General features: G+C 40.8%; 1 protein-coding gene across 1 annotated transcript in view; it reads left to right on the top strand.

Moving 5' to 3' along the window:
- The first annotated feature begins 2,504 nt into the window (after nt 1-2,504).
- LOC122815260 (sodium- and chloride-dependent GABA transporter 2-like) overlaps nt 2,505-18,067 on the top strand; it is a 942,619-nt gene continuing 927,056 nt past the window's right edge. The window contains exon 1 of the mRNA XM_044087611.1: nt 2,505-2,708. Coding sequence (XP_043943546.1) covers nt 2,507-2,708 — 202 coding nt within the window. The 5' untranslated portion in view covers nt 2,505-2,506. The remainder of the gene's footprint in view (nt 2,709-18,067) is intronic.

Here is an 18,067-nt window from a genome sequence, read left to right as displayed (position 1 = left end):
TAGCCTCTTCTAATGCTATTTAGCCTAGCCACCCTTCCACAACTTTGGGATTCAACCCAAGAGTAATGACTGCAACAGTGAAACACGATGAACATAGTACAGTTGTGTACCTACCATAAATGTAGATGTTAGAGTGTATTCACTGTTGCAGTCCGGGTTACCCACCCACCCCTTTTCTTTGCTGGGACTTATCTGCACTTCTCTATCCTATACAACCTATTTGGTGTATTTGGTTGTGGATGAAGGAAATGTTATTTTTGTGCATGCATTTTTATTAGCGTATTCTTCAGCCTACCAATTTGGGGGCACCTGACATCTGGGGCAAGAAAAACTGAAGAAGATGGCGTCAGCTGCATCTTTTATACCCCTGGTGCACTGACGTCAGGAAAGAGGCGACAGCAACTGACGCCGGACCTAGACTTTGGAATTCTGGCCGACTGAGGGTAGCCTGCCAGCAGGATAACCCAAGAGTAATGACTGCAACAGTGAATACACTCGAACATCTACATTTATGGTAGGTGCACAACTGTACTGTCTTCAGCATCTGTCCTATGGGGATCATCTGAAATCACTGTCACTTTATTCTGTTTCATACAAACTACTCAGAGGTGTTCTCTGGCTTGCATACAAGGCAATCTCTGACTCTGCTTTATTGAAAATGCTGCGTATCCGTAAGTCAAATGGTACACTGTTACTTGCTCTAAAGACCTTAACCTGGTATGTGACATTAATAAAACCTGCTGGAAGGACAGATTTGTTTCCCAGAGGTTACCACACATTTGGAACAAACTCACTTCATGTCAGAGTATGCCTTTGGCCCTCTTCAACGCAGTCTTGACAGTTGCATGGGTGACCATAAATTCACCCCGGGGGTTCCACATGTGTCCCTTTTTGGATTGGGGCAGTAAGTGCTGATTGTGCAAGTAAGGGTAAGAACTTGGCTAGGCTTGTAAGGGTCCTAGGGCCATTAGCCTAGTAACTGCCTATGATCCTATGATGAACAGAATGTGCTAATGTTGTATAAACTGGTTGTGTTTTACTCACTGTTTAATGAAAATTCACACACACAAAAAAAAAAAAAAAAAAAATTAATTAGCACAGCCAGATTAGCAAGGGATAATATTTGGAACCTGTTAAGATATCACAAGATACATGGAATTGCAAAAGATACACACACACACACACACACACACACACACACACACACACACACACACACACACACATACACACACACACACGCACACACACACACACACACACACACACACACACACACACACACACACACACACACACACACACACACACACACAAACACCCCACCCCTCCATTTTCATGCGAGGAAATCCTGTAATTATACCTGCAGTTTTTAAGAGTAATTTCTGATTATTCATGTGTTTTCATGGTAATTTTGATATCGTCAATTTAATGCACAACAAAAGCAAGTCCTAGGTATAAAACACTCAGTGAAGCAAATTGATTGTATTATATAAAGTGAAATACAAGTTATGGTGAATGAATGCTTTGTCCTAAAATATCATTGAAAATTCCATTTTTCCAGTACTCAGACTCTCCAAATTTATGATTGTGTGGTGTTTTATATAAAAATGTCAAATGAATGTCCATGGAAACAGAGTATAGCTAACTAGCATTCAACTGTGATATACATGCATTGCTTCTGATTGTTGGTTGGAAGGGACAGTGATACAAGAGTCCCTCTCTTTGCATTTCCTGTATACTTTGTTTAAAGTCGCTTGTGCTACATGGAGGGTTCAACTCTGCATCGGAGTGCTTCTCAAGTACCCGTGTCTACTCTTTGTAGCTGAGCTATGCTGTAAACCTTGTCTATTACTGAGTTTCACTAAATTAGAGTTTATGGGAAAAACAGCATAATGGAAATCCAGCCATTTGGAAGGTAGATGCATAATGCAACCTGCATAACAATTGCACATGAAGAGTGAATAACATTTATCATAAGTCAGGATTTTGAGACTGTGATTCTTTGCACTAGTTGTGCCATAAGAGGTCTTATTGCACCACACTTTTCATAGATGTAGGGGGAGTGTTTTTTTAATGTTTTAGATATTCATGTAGACCTTGCAATATTTATAATTTCAGGAATCATTCATGAATCCCATCAAAGAGCTATTACTGGTAAAATAACAAAAAAGCAAGCAGGCTGTAAGTACTCCAAACCACACTATTTATTGTGAGCACTTTCATCAGAGACAATGCTCCATCTAATGAAGATGGAGCATTGTCTCTGATGAAAGTGCTCACAATAAATAGTGTGATTTGGAGTACTTACAGCCTGATTGCTTTTTTGTTATTTTAAAGAGCTATTACTGTTATGATACTGTTTTTATTTTGACTAGTAAAAATGTATTCACTTGGAAAATTAACCAATAAATTCTTAAATTCTGTTTCTTTTACCAAGGCTTAATTATGTATGTTTGCATCTTCTGTTCTCACGCTGTCTTTCCATGATTGTTTTTCAGGTGCCATGGAGAAAAAACCTGCTGTGGACCTGGAAGTTCCTAATGGTGCAGCTGTACCAGATGATGTGTGTGGAGCAAAACCACAGAAGATAAAAGAGAGAGGGCAATGGAATAATAAAGTAGAGTTTGTGCTTTCCGTGGCAGGGGAGATCATTGGGCTGGGAAATGTCTGGAGATTTCCTTATCTTTGTTATAAAAATGGAGGCGGTATGTGTCTGCTAAATTCATGGATTGCTTAGTTTATAACATGCAATTGTCATTATGTTCAGACTCCTTTCATTGTACAACATCCTTTTCAAGAAGTGTGTGTTTCTCATGTTTAGTCTTGTTTGTCTAGTAATATTAATAGTAAACATATTCTGCTCTATGTAGCTCTTTTTGACATCATTTATTTATTTATTTTATTTATTTAAATTTGAATGCCGGAGAAGAACACTGATCGAACGATGACTAATTACAGACTGAGTCAACACATATCCCAATAAATAATGTGCTGCACAACCAAGTGACAAATTAAATTCTAACAATATGTCTTCCTACAATACTGTCATATCTGTTGAGTTATCAGTCAGCCTGTTGAATGACACTTTGGACTTAACATTTTCATTGCAGCAGAGCGGTGTTTGCTGCTATCCTGTGTGCAGCAATGACGAAACAGGGCAGTCACGTATGTTACACTAAGAAAAAAAGCAACTGAAAAACTAGTGGCATATGGGCTTGCACCTAAATCAGCATTGCTGTACATAAGTTTTAGCTAGTCATGAATTTGTTTCGTGAATAGCTTACTGATGACATCAGAAGGTAAAGAGGTTAATCATTTGTAGAAGCTTTATCTTCAGATGTGATAGTGTTCAATCTCGCCGTTTGTTCTTACACATGGGTTCGGAGCCGATCCTCGGCTCTGTGCCGGCCTCTTGCAAGCTCTGCATCGAGAAGAAGCTCGAGACAATCTAATACCCACAATCACCCTCTGCCTTTACCTCAGATCTAGTTTGCCGCTGCTGCATACGCATCGTTGGGAGCTAGCTCGAGAGTCTAAGCTAAGATATAACTTTATTTTGTTATATTTTATTAGGATTCTATTTCTATTTGATGTTTTCAGTACTTTTCTGTATGATTGTGTTGTGGTCTCGTTGAGTTATTGGTACCGTTAACTAATTTTATCGGTTAAATATTTTTCGGGGCCTACACCCTTCATAAATTTACCATAGTTGAGGAAACTTGATACGGATTTGACAATTTTTATCGGATTTGACAAACTTTAACGGATTTGACTGTATTACTGGATTTGTCTCTCTTTCCTATAATGTCTGAGAAGGTGAAGTCAGGTTTCAAGCGTTGTCAGTGTGGCCAGAAAATGTCAGTGACTGACAACCATAGTTCCTGCGTCTACTGCCTTGGCCCTCTCCACTTGCAAGAGGACTGCTCCATCTGTCACTCTTTTAGTGGGAGGGTCATGACAGATAGGCGAGGAAACTAATGGACAGAGGTCTATTGAAACCTTCTTTCCAGGAGGCTCTGGATGCTTCTGACCAGGCATCAAGTCCTCTAAGGAATAGAAGACGCCGGAGCGCAAGTCATCGGCTCCGAGCTCTTCAACAAAGGTTAGATCACCGGTTCCACAGACTTCGGGGCCGAGTGTTCAACTGGTATCGGTTCCTGAGCCTCGAGTCTTGGAACCGTGATGGAGCTCCTCCTTCGACCTTATTGAGGTCGGCTCCGTCTTCGGTTCCTTCGACCCGCTCTTCCTCCAAACTTTCGGATATCGATGTGGATCGCGTGGTGCAGAAGTTATTGGAGCATTCGGCCCTCCAAACTTATTTCGTTTCCACCCAGTTGGTGTCGAAACTTGAAGGCCTCCTGTATCTCCATCCATTCCTCCTCCGAGACCGATTCAGTCTTTGGAGCCGGAAGAGGCTGATCTACTGATTGTGGAGCCCTCGGTCCAGAACCGTCTTTTCTCGGTCTGTTCCTCTCACCTCGACTCCGTCGGACCCGATACCGGAGTCTCGGAGCCGACGGTCTGTCCTTGGTTCGGGGCCGAGTCGAACCGACGTTTCGGTTCCGACTCTCCCCTCGGGCCTCGGCGCGGATCGATTCGGCTCCGTCCTCGGGTCGATGCCTTCGTGCCCGTGTCGGGATTCTTCCCATTTCCTCGAACCGGGGACTCTTCGATGCGGGACCCGGGAGCGTTCGACCTGATGAGGAAGGTGTTGTCTACCCAGACAACCACATCAGTGGAAGCAACCTCTCCTCCCCATAAAGGGCCGTTATCTTCATCTGCACCCACGGCCACATCCAAGCGCCGGGCACCAGTGTCTCAGCCACCCCTGGAGGGTGCCCCTCTTCCTCCGAGGCTTCTTCGGATGCTCCCCACGAAGAAGTCCCTAGGAAGAGATTGTGTAAGAGGAGACACTTGGATTCTCCACAGGAATCCTTGACATCTGATACTGACTTAGATGAATCAGAGGGGTCCCCTAAGTCACCTTCGAAGATGTCTCTTTTTCGGACATATTGGAGATCCTGAAACAGAGAGGTGACTGGCAGTCCCTTCCCCCTTCTGAGGATGAGTCAGTTCTGCTGAAGGCATTTGGTGCTCGCCCTTCTTCCTCCTGGGTCACTCCGCCCTTCGACGAACTAATGGAACTAATTGCTCAAAGGGCGGGAGGCTCCTGACACAGTGGAACCAGTTCCAAGGAAACCTAATAAATACATCACGGCACCTCAGGACAAGTCCTACCTTACAAAAGGAGTTCCAGTAGACGCTATGGTGGTGGCAGCAGCCACGAAAAAGGAGATGTCGGAGTCTTCTTCGTCTGTCCATCCTCCTAATAAAGATTCTAGGACGATGGATAGATACGGGAAGCGCATTTTTAGTTCAGCGGCTTTTTCCATGCGATCCCTGAACTATTTGACCCATTTTACACGGCTACAGAGGGATCTAGTCAAAGAGTTGGGAGATACCCTCCAGGGTACTACAGATGCGGCTGTCTCAGAAAAAGTGACAGCGCAACTTAATACCCTTACATCTATTGTTAACTCGTCCATGAGGCTGATTTCCTACGCAGCCGAAGGTTCGAGTAGGGCAGCAGCTTCAGCGATTGCTCTTCGCAGACAATCCTGGATGCGCTTATGTTCCTTTACGGAAGCCTTCAAGTCTTCCTTTACTAACGCCCCATTTGACGGTGCCACTCTCTTTGGCCCCAAAGTAAAGGAGACCCTTACCCGGTGTGAACAGGAGGGAAAGACTCTGTCTGCTGTCGGAGTCCGTTTTTCCACCCCAACCAGACCGTACCCCAAAGGGCAACGTGGTGGAAAAATGTGGTTTCAAAACCCCAAGGATCTTTCCCAGGCACACAGGGTGATGCCCCTCTAGAGGCAGAGGAGGGGCAGAGGTGGAAGACGCCGCCTGGCGGCAGAGGGGTCCGCAACATCAAGGTGACAGGGAGACACTCCCTGGTAAACCTTTCCAGCACTCCTGAGAGGAGGCCCGACTGTCCTGCTCTGGAGGCAGTCAGGGTCGCTTAGCTTTATACCCTCAGGCCTGGCAAAATATAACTACAGACAAGTGGGTAAAAGCGTGGTTACCAGAGGTTACAACATACCCTTTCTATCTCATCCCATCCCAAAGAAAAGACTCCCAGATGTACCGCCCCATCTGTAGAGCCAGCAGCTATAGAAATTTCAAAGCTGCTAGAAAAAGAGTCATCCAACCAGTCCCAGCGGACCAGCAAGGATTCGGGACTTACTCAAGGTTCTTTTAGTTCCAAAGAAAACAGGGGACTGGAGGCCCATTCTGGACCTAAGCTACCTCAATACCTTCGCCAGGAAAGAAAAGTTCAATGGTCACGCTTCAATCGATCCTTCCATTCTTACAGAAGGACGACTGGATGTGCTCAATAGATCTAGAGGATGCATACTACCACATCAAAATGGCCAGGGCATCCAGAGATCATCTGCGCTCGGCTGGGGCCAGTCACTTTCAATTTCGAGCCCTGCCCTTTGGTCTGACCTCAGCCCCAGGGTCTTCACCAAATGCATGGCAGTGGTAGCGTCTCACTTGAGACGCCAGGGATTCCAGGTGTTTCCGTATCTGGACGACTGGCTCCTTTCTGCCACCACCCGGCGTCAACTACTACAGGCCAGAGACTTTGTTCTTCAACTGTGTGTTCACCTAGGGATTTCCGTAAACTTCGGAAAATCCTTACTTCAGCCATCACAAAATATCTTGTTCATAGGAGCAGAATTAAACACACGTCAGTTGATTCTGAGGCTTCCCCCAGAAAGGATATTATCACTTCAGACTCATATACGTCTTCTACTCTTGTCAAGGAAATCTCCTGCAAAACTAGTACTGAAGGTGTTGGGCCTCATGTCAGCCTCCCTTATTGCAATTCCCCTGGGAAGGTTGCACATGAGAGTCCTACAATGGCTGCTGTTTGCACAATGGTTGTTTCAACAACTACCTCTAACACACGAGATTCTTATAACAAAGACATGTTCGCACGTGGGGCCAGCCTTCCTGCGATCTGTTTGCGTCTCCAATGAATGCCAAATGCAGGAGCTACTTTGCCCTATTACCCCCTCCAGGGGAAGTCCCCAGGGACGCACTGGTTTACGATTGGCCCCCGGGACTCCTGTACGCATTTCCTCCATTTCCTCTGATATCAAAGTTTCTCCAGAAAGCCAGGAACCTACACAGGACGATAATCCTCATTGCCCCATTCTGGCCTCGTCAAATTTGGTTTCCCTTCCTGAAGATACACTGCATTCGGGGACCCTGGATTCTGGACCCAGAGCCAGACCTATTGACTCACTCGTCAGGGGTTCCCCATCCTGCGCTCCTGTCCCTCCATCTAGCAGCTTGGCTGCTCCAATTCCCAACTTAGCCAGGTCTGATCTTTTGTCACCAGCAGTCCAGGATATATTGGTGGCTTCATAAAGCTTCCACTACTAAAACATATGCTAGCAAATGGAAGCGATTTGTATTCTGGGCAATACACACCATGTGGATCCTTTTATAGCTCCTTTGAATAAGATATTAGAGTTCTTAACGGACTTATTCCATCAGGGTGCTTCTCCTGCTACACTAAGAGTTCAATTGGCTGCCATTTCGAATTTCCATGTGGAAGAATGTGGAGCTCCTGTTATGGCTCACAGACTTTGTAAAGCCTTTTTAAAAGGGGTTTTTCATATTAGACCACCGGTCAGATCTCCTACGTCACCTTGGAGTCTAAACTTATTGTTATCTAAATTAATGTTGCCCTCTTTGAACCTGCCTCTTCTTGCCCATTAAAATTTTTATCCTGGAAGACTCTCTTTCTGGTAGCCATTACTTCCGCTAGGCTTAGTATCTGAACTTCAGGCTCTCTCCATCAAGCACCCTTATTTGATCTTTCACTCTGACAGAGTTTCTCTTCGAACCAATTCATCCTTCCTCCCTAAAGTGTGTTCTATTAACAATATTAATCAGTCCATTGAATTACCCACTTTCTTCAAAAACCACTCCAACAAAATGGAGTATATGTTACACAAATTAGATGTTCACAGACAGCTAAGATTTTACTTGGATAGAACAAAAGATCACAGAAAAACAGATCAACTCTTTTTGGCTTTTGCTGATAGCAGGAAAGGACTTGCAGTTACCAAAAGAACTCTTTCTAAATGGTTAACGGATTGTATAATCTATGTCTACGATTCTTCAAATCAAACCCTTTACACAAACCCAAAGGACATTCCACAAGGTCAGTGTCTACATCTTTGGCTCATGCAGCCCGCCTACCACTGGACGCTATTTGTGCAGCTGCTACTTGGTCTAAGCCACATACATTCATTTCTCATTATAAGGTAGACAAGGTTTCTAGGGACAGGGCAACCTTTGGTTCCACTGTGCTCAAGAACGTCCTCCCGTGAGTTCCTCAGGAACAAGGAGCTAGGGATGCTACCCATGTGTAAGAACAAACGGCGAGATTGAACACTATCACATATAGAAGTTATGTCCTTACCATAACGTTCCATGTGGAGTGTTCATCTCGCCTTTGTTCTTACAGTCCCACCCTCCCACCCTTAGGAAGAACGTTCTTTGATGTCTGGCCAGGAGCATTCTGCTACTGTTGCAATATTGTGTACATAGTTGGCATATATATATATTTATATGTGTCTGTTTGGCTTATATATATATAGTTATGTGTGGATTCTTTCTGTACATATGTGATGTAAGCATGAATGTGCTATTCTGTAGACTGGTTTGCTTGCAAACTAGATCTGAGGTAAAGGCAGAGGGGGATTGTGGGTATTAGATTGTCTCGAGCTTCTTCTCGATGCAGAGCTTGCAAGAGGCCGGCACGGAGCCGAGGATCGGCTCCGAACCCATGTGTAAGAACAAAGGCGAGATGAACACTCCACATGGAACGTTATGGTAAGGACATAACTTCTATTTTTGTGAACTAGAAATGCGTGACGTTTTCCACATTGCTGATACCACACAGTAGGAACTAAATGATAATAAAAGTGCAGTATGGATGCTGTTTGTATTTGCTGACTTTGCTTGTGGATACTGTGATACATATTGTTTTCTTCTGCTTTCTTTTTGGTATCAAAAGTTTATATGTCTGCCTTCATTTCTTTGCAGGTAAGTTAACCTGCAAGGAAATTCAAACAAAAATGTAATTACAACCTACTCATATAGCATAGACTTCCTCCAAAATGACACATCTATCTATATATACATATATATTATATATATATATATATATATATATATATATATATATATATAGATATGTATTCATATATCTATATATCTATATATATGTGTGTGTCTGTATCATAAAATCGACTTTTCAGAAAGTTGAATATCATATAATTAAGACCATATGATCCAGTATTTGTACTGAGATTTCAGAACAATGGGGAATGGGGAGTTAGTTTGCCATTTTCCCCACTGTAGTGCAATGCCAGAGTTGGTATATGTTCTTTTTTGTACTTTTCAACTTTTTGGAATGTCAGTCATATGGACTTAACCATATGGAGTTCGACTTTCTGACAATTGATCTTCTGATATATATATATATATATATATATATATATATATATATATATATATGTATATTTATATATATATAGAGAGAGAGACAGAGAGAGAGAGATATAGATATATGGGTTCCATACTAATCCCCGATGCACTTTTCCCCGAAGCACTCATGGCCCAACATACTTACGCAAAAATACTGTTCACCGAAGCAGCATTTTTGCATAAGCATGCTGTTGTGGAGGCCATATTACAGTGCGGATAAGGGAAGATTCCCTTTTCCCCAATGTAGTGCGGTCTCGGAGTGAGAATATTTTATACATTTTAACGAAAGTGCTTTTTCGATAAAAGCGCTTTTGTTAAAATGTGTTCAGTGATGTTGGGTTCGGCTATTGCAGCTTCGTGCAATAGTCCTAGACCCAGATATATATATATATATATATATATATATATATATATATATATATATATATATATACATATGTATAGCTATACATATATATATATATATATATATATATATATATATAGATTACACACACACACACACACACACACACACACACACATATACACACACATATATATTATATATATGCATACATACAAGTGTGCATGTATATGTTGTCTACACATTGATTTTGTATATGAAAACTGATGCAGGAAGGATTCCTTGTTGTAGAATACAGTTATTAGTCAAAAGAAAGCCATCTTGTCATTTTTGGATAAATATGATTAATATAACCTAATAAAATTCATAGTCATTAGTTATTATGCAAAATGTCCTGTAAAAAGGTAAGTTGTACAGCACCATTGAGTTAAAGAATGACAGTGATTGTATGGTTATAGGTAATTAATGTGAAAAACACATAATGTGGGCAGAATATAGCTATTAGTGTATCTATGATAAATCCAAAGTCACCTACAGGAACAAATTTGGAAACTGCACTAGATCAAATATTAATTTTTAAAGTGATGCTAAAATAGTAAAGTGGTGTGCCAGATGTAATTTTTTCCCTCCTCTTGATTCCCTACCTCCAGTGGTCCTACACAATGGATGCCATACATATACTCAATTGACCCAGTTGTTCTGTCAAGGGTGAGGGGCAAGCATCCCCTGGGCTAAGTGAGAGTCCTGCGACTTATGTGATCCTGCAGCATAAATCCAAAACCTGGAAATGTAGAGATAGCAGAAAACACTTTTATTCCAGCACAAAGTGTAAAATCACAAAGCTTTCAGGATCAACCCCTCATCGATGTGTAAAGTGTTTCCAGGTTTTGGATTTTTGTTGCAGTTTTGGATTTGTTGTATTTTACCTGGTTTACCTACGAGCCGTCCTTGTGTTTTGTGTTACTTATGTGATCCTACCTGGAGAGTCCAGTCAATTAATCTCCCCCCCATGGTGAGAACTGAGTGGTAGGGAGTGGGCCAGCTTACACACGTACGTATTCCTTTGGAGTGAGATCCTCAGTAGTTCCCTTGAGCTGCACACATATTACTGGTTGCTCAGGTCGCATTCTGGCTGCGACACATAACTGTTCCTAACATCATTATGCACCTGTCTGCAGAATGTACTCAGCAGATTTATACCTGTGAGTGTAACACTTAATGCTCCTGCTGTGTCACCCAAGTGATGTGCCAGTGCCACTATCCCCCACCACCAGGATGAGTGATCTGCCACTCATTCAAACCCTCCTAGCAAAGCTCCTCATGCATCTTGCTACTAATCATATATATTGGTTGTCTGGAGGGCAGTCAGGGTTTCATTCATGAGCACCATGGGATCAGGATAGACATTAATTACTTTTGGCAAATAAAAATCAATGTGGTCAGTGATCAATACATTTTCTGCTTCTTTTAAATCTTACCTTCCATTTCATGCCATTTATTAACACGACATCTTTAAAAACAAGATGAATAGGATCATGAGAAAGTCCGGGTATCTAAATAATTAAAAACTGAACTATAATCTGTTCTGCAAGTGACATAAAAAGATGCAAAATAAATATTCTGGGTTTACTTATCATTTAAAAGAAGGCTGGTGCAGAATATGCTGCAGACAAACATGCCTGCTATGAGAAGAATTTCTCACTCTTTCGTCTCTGTCATTACTGAAGGACATTGTCTCTGAGACCAGCATTGAGTTAACTAAGCAATATTATTGCATGTGTGACATACAGGGATGAAGTTCTAAATATGACCCATAGAATTAGGGATTGTGTAGTGGCCCCAGCAGTGCTGGAGTTAGTTAGGAAAGGGGTGAAGAATGGATGAGCTATGCCTGCTCACTTTCCTCAGAGGCGAGGGACAGAGTGCATATTGGACAAGCGGGGAACTGTTATGTTGCCATTAATGATACTGGATGTCACAGTAATGTATACCAGGCTGGCTTGTGGGTGGAACCACAGGAAGGCGTTGTGTCACCAAATACACAGGAAATAGCCCCATACTGTTGCATTGTACTCCCCAGTAGGGTGGGACCCCTCCAATAGGCAATGTCACCATGGAGTTGCAATATTTGCCTCATAATGTCCAATGAATACCTGCAGGTAGAGAGACACTTGAACAAGCCTATTACAGACATTAGGTTCTTAAGAAGAAAGCCCTGTTCATTTGCAGTATGATGGCTGCACCCCGAAATAGCACTACCCTCTTTGATGGTGACAGAAGGGGAACAAGTAGGCCAATAGGATGAAAGGAGAGGAGTTAATGATCAGCAGAGGATGGAAAAAACTTAGGAAAAGAACATTAAGTTTAGTTAGCAAAGTTTTTTATGCTGTACTTAACAGTTGACCTTTACAATTGTAGTCATGTACAAGGCCAAATGCATCAGAGTGCATTGCTAAACCAGCACAAGAAAGGGTTGTTTGATGTGTGACTGAGAGATAAATTGCCATATTCCACCATGAAGACCATAGTTGCATGAACACAGTAGATGACATAGCCCCAAACATTCATAAGCTAGCCGCAGATTGGGTCCCCCAGACTATGTTGTAAAAACCTACATCCAGTTTGTCTGCTATTTGCATAGTGGCAGCCTGTAAGGCAGGAGACAAAGTTGTCAAGCATCACCGTGATGTCACCATGGTGTCATTCACCACATAGCACTTTTGGCATGTGCATGCACAATGGCTGTGGAGAGTATGATGCCTGACCAGGCCATGTAGTCAGTAGGATGCTTATGACTGTATTGCTGGTAAGCTGCTGTCAGGCAGTCACACCAGTGATTCCCCTAGAAAGTCTAGTCAGTAGGGTAAGATAAGAAGGAAATAAGGTTCTAATAGAAAATGACATTATTTAAAAATTAGGTATATTTCTTTTTAAAATAACACCATTGCAGATAAACAATAAACCAGGTATGGGTGATTGTGATGTAATCACTGCTGTCTCTTGTTTGGTCATTTAGACTTCTCTTCAGTGACCTCACTACACACTAGAAAACAAAGAATGAACAGCAATACTCTGTCACCAGTGTCATAAGGGTTTATATATCTAACTGGCTTCACTGTTATATGTAGAAACTAATGTGGTACTGATTTGAAATCCCTGGGTAGCGTTATTTTCCAATGCAAAGTAATGCAACAATTTGTGCAATGTTATCATCACATTTCACACTGGTGTTGATTTTCCATCTTTGGCTTTGAGCACCAGTACCATGACATACCCTGACAATACCAGTTCAAAGTCTTTTTTCATCTTAACTAAGATACTGTGATGCCTTGTCAACTACTTGGTTACCCTTTTAGACATTCGAATTGTACTACGTTATCTTGTTAGGTTAATCACATATTCTAATTTGTTTTTTGAATTCAGGTAAAGTATATCTAACAGTTTGATTATAAAGATCATGATCTGTTCATGTTATTATGTTATGATTAAAAAAAAACTTTGTCTTGTCAAAATGTAAGACTCTAAGCCCTTGGGTGAAATAAGCATGTATCGTTTTCCTTTCTTTGTACTGCTGCTTCTTATTTTTAAGTATCAAGACATTCTTTGTTTATAAAATTACAATCTGACCATTTAATTATCTTCCAGTCTACCATCTGCCAGTGGTGCATTTGAGATGATATCTAAAGCAATTAGTTCTGCTTTTGTTACTCTACAGATTATCTGTAGGATTGCAACATATTCTCACCTCTTCTGAACATCTCTTTTCCAAAAATGGCTTATATAACGAGAGTATGACCCAGACAGCTCAATAATGATGCCATATGTGTGAACTTTAAGCTTTAGAAGAACAGTTTTCAAACTATGAGGATAGCACTGGGTATCCCTTTTTGGAAACAAAATCAGAGGTCCGTATAGTATTCTGCAATATGTTTTGAAGTTGGTTCTTCCACATTCATCTTTTACCTTTTGTCTAATTCTGTTGCATTCTAATTAAGCTTTAATATTACTCGGACAACATTAAGAACATTCACTTCATTACCTATCTAGGCTAAGAAACTAGTTTATTTTCCTTTATTCTTCAAGCTGCTTCCAAAGCAACACCACTTTTGTGTTCATTATTGAGGCTACATCTTGTTCTAAAAAACTAAAACATAGCAAAAATTGAAGATAAAATGTAAGAGAAATTAATGTCATTGCAGGTGTTATTTCACTGCCTGATCTAGTTCTGCATTTATATAGAGGCCTACACTGTAGTCTGAATCCTACTGTCAGTAGTTCTCAGCATAAGCATGTCTTCAGAATGTAAATGATGCATATTATGTAATCATTATAAAGGGCTCATGAAGCAAGGAATTAAATATTTTAGTTCTGAGTTTGGTTTCAGTGCTGTTTTTCAGCTAGGCATGATGAATGTATGTGTGTGTGTGTGTGTGTGTGTGTGTGTGTGTGTGTGTGTGTGTGGGGGGGGGGGGATAAAGAAGCACATTTCAGTACCATCAGGCCTTGGACCAGGCTCTAAAACATTATAAAACTATCACTACCTTACAACCTGGCAAGCCCATATTTACAGCAGGTGGAAATAACTATATATCTATTGGCCTTGTATTTATATAGTTCTCAAAATATTGTTTTATTGTGAAGATGAAGAAAGCATGCTTTCTGCATTCCATATCTTGTCAGTGTCATCTGCACAGCTGCCTATAGTATTAATCTGCAGATGACTTTTAGAAACTGTTTGCATTCCAAATGGCGGGTGGGGTGGTATACATAGCTTTGAAGCTTTCTGGTGGGGACCCTTTTCTACTTCTGTGCATAGGGCTACAAAAATGTAAAAAACATAAACCCTAAATAAACATCATGCTTTCATTTATATTTTATTTTCTCTTTCTTGCCACTTTGCAACCTCAAGATATACATCTCAGTCTGTATGATTGATAATGAACTGTCACCTTGCTGTTGCTATCAAAGATTGCTTGCATGCTGCTATAATTATTCTGTTTTTTGAAAAATGGTGGCTATCTGTAAATGCTCTGAAAGCTCAGGAGCTGATATAAATGTGTGTTTCAAATGCTCAATATTAAGCATTTCATAGATCTCCTTTATAGTTGCTAATCTGCAATATAATAACCATAGACTTCTTCTTCTTTCCGCTTTTCCCGGTTAGGGGTCACCACAGCGGATCACCTGTGCTCTCTATTATGAAGAAAACCCTAAAGGTTTGTCTACTAAAAGATCATCAGTAATATAAACAAGATTGTAACTCATACTTAAAGTGAATTCTAAAATACAAGAATCGACACAAAATATAAAACTTTGACCTACACTGAGTGGATAGCTGTGCAGCTTTTTACTGAATTCAGCTATTTCAGGACTAGAAAGATAGTGAACTATTTACGAGAAGGTAATAGCAATGAACTTCACTGTTAGTGCTTTAACTATCTTCTTGTGGATGTGGAGGTTTCAGGGAAGAGCCCCTATTATCTTGTCATATTCCAGTTTAAGTTATAGTATGTTTGATAGCTGGAGGTCTATATCCTAGTAGTGGTGTGGAGCAGGGTCTCACTCTGGCAAAACTTTGAGTGAGTGAGTGAGTGAGTGAGTGAGTGAGTGAGTGAGTGAGTGAGTGAGTGAGTGAGTGGATGTGTGCCACTTGCTTTCAAAAAGCTAAAACTAAACAGAAAATGGTAAAATTTAGAAGAGGTAAATATTCCACTCTCAAGTGGGTAAATTCTACTTTCTACTTTGGTTAACATGGTGTTTGACTCTTTACCAGCTGTTTAAATGCAGCTCCCAGAACCTGTTATTACAGTGATACTCTTCATCCAGAGATTGAATTGATAAAGATGCATTGTATAGGGATCTAGCTAGCAGGAATTAATAATTTATTTTTTTCTTAGTGTCACAAATACTGCTTCTTGATTGTATATGGCATGCCAGGCTAGTCAAGCATTTTGAACAAAAACAAGGCAGTGCAGGTGGATGATCTTTGCATAACCTGGTTTCTTACAGTGAACAAAAACATTGCAGGTGAAACAAGACTATTATTTCAGAATATCAGAATGGGTGTGGTTTCCTGGGTCCATAGCCATTGGATGACATAAGTTATGGGTAAGGGCAGACTGAGGAGTTTATAGAAATCAAAGACTACTGGGAAATAAAATGTAGACATTTATAGATGAATCTGGGCAAAAACAAAGTGCTGAGATGAAAAGGTGGTACTCACAACCTAAGAAAAGCTAAGACAGCTATAAATTATCAATGTAGGATGAAAATAATTTTTTGTCTAAAGTCAAAAAGTAGTGAGAAGTAAGTGAGAAAGTGCAAGGGATGACAAGTTATCAGGAAAGGAAAGACCCATAACACCATGAGCATACAGATAAAGCTTACAGTGCAAGTCAGAGGAGGACATGACATGTATGATAGGAATAGCTGTGGAAGAGTTGGGAAAATGCAGGAAGATGGCCACATAAGACAGACGTCCAATAAATGGGAAAGACCACAAGATCAAACTGAGAATCATGAAATAATGTTGAAAACAATTTGGAAGAATGAGTAAAGAAACAGTTTAAGAGGAAAAAGAAGCAAATGATGTTGAAATAAATGGAGGTAAGGATACGAAAGGAGAGAGCTTGGTCTGGATGGAGACCATAGTAGGACTGACTTTTAGAAAGGGCAAATCAAGCAATATGTAAAGTAGGAAGGAATAGTCTAGACTTCATAGTCTATGTAGGAGCAGATGATCTGGCAAAAGGAAGAAAACAAAACACTGGAATAATCAAAGAAAAGCTTGGTAGAGCTGGGAGGGCTATATGAATGTTGAAGTCAGGAGAATATGCTATGTGTTTTCTCATAAACTCTGCCACTCCCACAAACAAGCAAGGTAAAGGCATAAAGAACAGTGGTTTGGTAGGTGGCCAATGAACTGGCATAAACAGAGAGACAGAAAGTGAGAAGGGATTTTGGAAATCATAGTGGGATGAGATATGTATTTAGAAGAATTAAGACTTGTGAGGCAGCACCCAGCTGCATGCGTTTATAAGAGGGAAGCTGGGCTAGAAGTGAATATTGAAATGAAGAGGAAGATAGCAGATTACTACTGACGTCTGCAATAGGTCATTTTAATTAATTAATTAGTGGACTAGGTAAATTAACTTTTCTTGAAACCCTTTTCAGCCACAACCAAGGCCATATGATTAAGGGTAAATGACCTGTTTATTTGTGCAGTTTAGAATAACTATGTAACAAACATGCTTTCTGATAAGTAAGAGGAAACTAGAATGTCTGGATACAACCCATGCAGACATGAGGGGAATATACAAACATCGCACAGCAAAAATAAATCAGAATATGAACAACAGAGCCTGGAGCTGTGAGGCGTAGATTTTACCAAGGAGCCAAACGTGCTGCCAGTAATGATCGGGATAATATTGGCAATGAGTACAGTGATAACGAAGGAAGCAGGTAACATAGTCAACAGGTTGTGTGAGTCAATGGATCTTTCCTAGGAAGGTTTTTACCAGGTGCTGTAGACTCCCACTAGCATTAACAAAGAAGACTAAAAAAAATCTCTTCAGCTCCCTGGTCAGATACTCATTGCCATGCTTGATGTATGTAATCTCACAATTCCAGACTTTCAACACCATACAATAATTAAGAGAAAACGTAGCATTTTACTCTGCTTTCTTAAGAAGAGAACATGATGCTCATGATGGTGATCACTGCTGCAGTAGCCTTAACAATATGAGTTATAACAGCCGCACAGCTTCCAAAGCTTCAGGGCACCTTCCAGGCACTCAAACTACCAGTCAGTTCAAGCTTATCTTTAGGTTAATCTAGTGGTGCGTTTATAACAATTTAGAGCATTTATTAGGTTAGCTTGTTCTTAGAAGTAGTTTTAAGGGTAGTGTTTGTTACTGTTTATTACGATTTATTGCTGTTTAGAGAGTTTAGAATTTTGACTACAATATGGGAAAAAGGGGTTGAGAATGGATGAATGGATTTGATATCACAGTGTGGTATTTTTTGTCTAGTGTTTTTTCTGAGTAAACTTCTGGTTTCATTGTGGATGAATCTCAAGCCATTAAGAAATGTTCAGAATGTAGGCATAAATTACCCCCTCAGGATCTCCACACCTTGTTTTTATTG

The sequence above is a fragment of the Protopterus annectens genome, chromosome 11.part0, assembly GCF_019279795.1.
Source record: "Protopterus annectens isolate FY-2018-M chromosome 11.part0, PAN1.0, whole genome shotgun sequence".
Classification (NCBI taxonomy): Eukaryota; Metazoa; Chordata; order Ceratodontiformes; family Protopteridae; genus Protopterus; species Protopterus annectens.
This window is presented reverse-complemented; position numbering and strand designations above follow the sequence as displayed.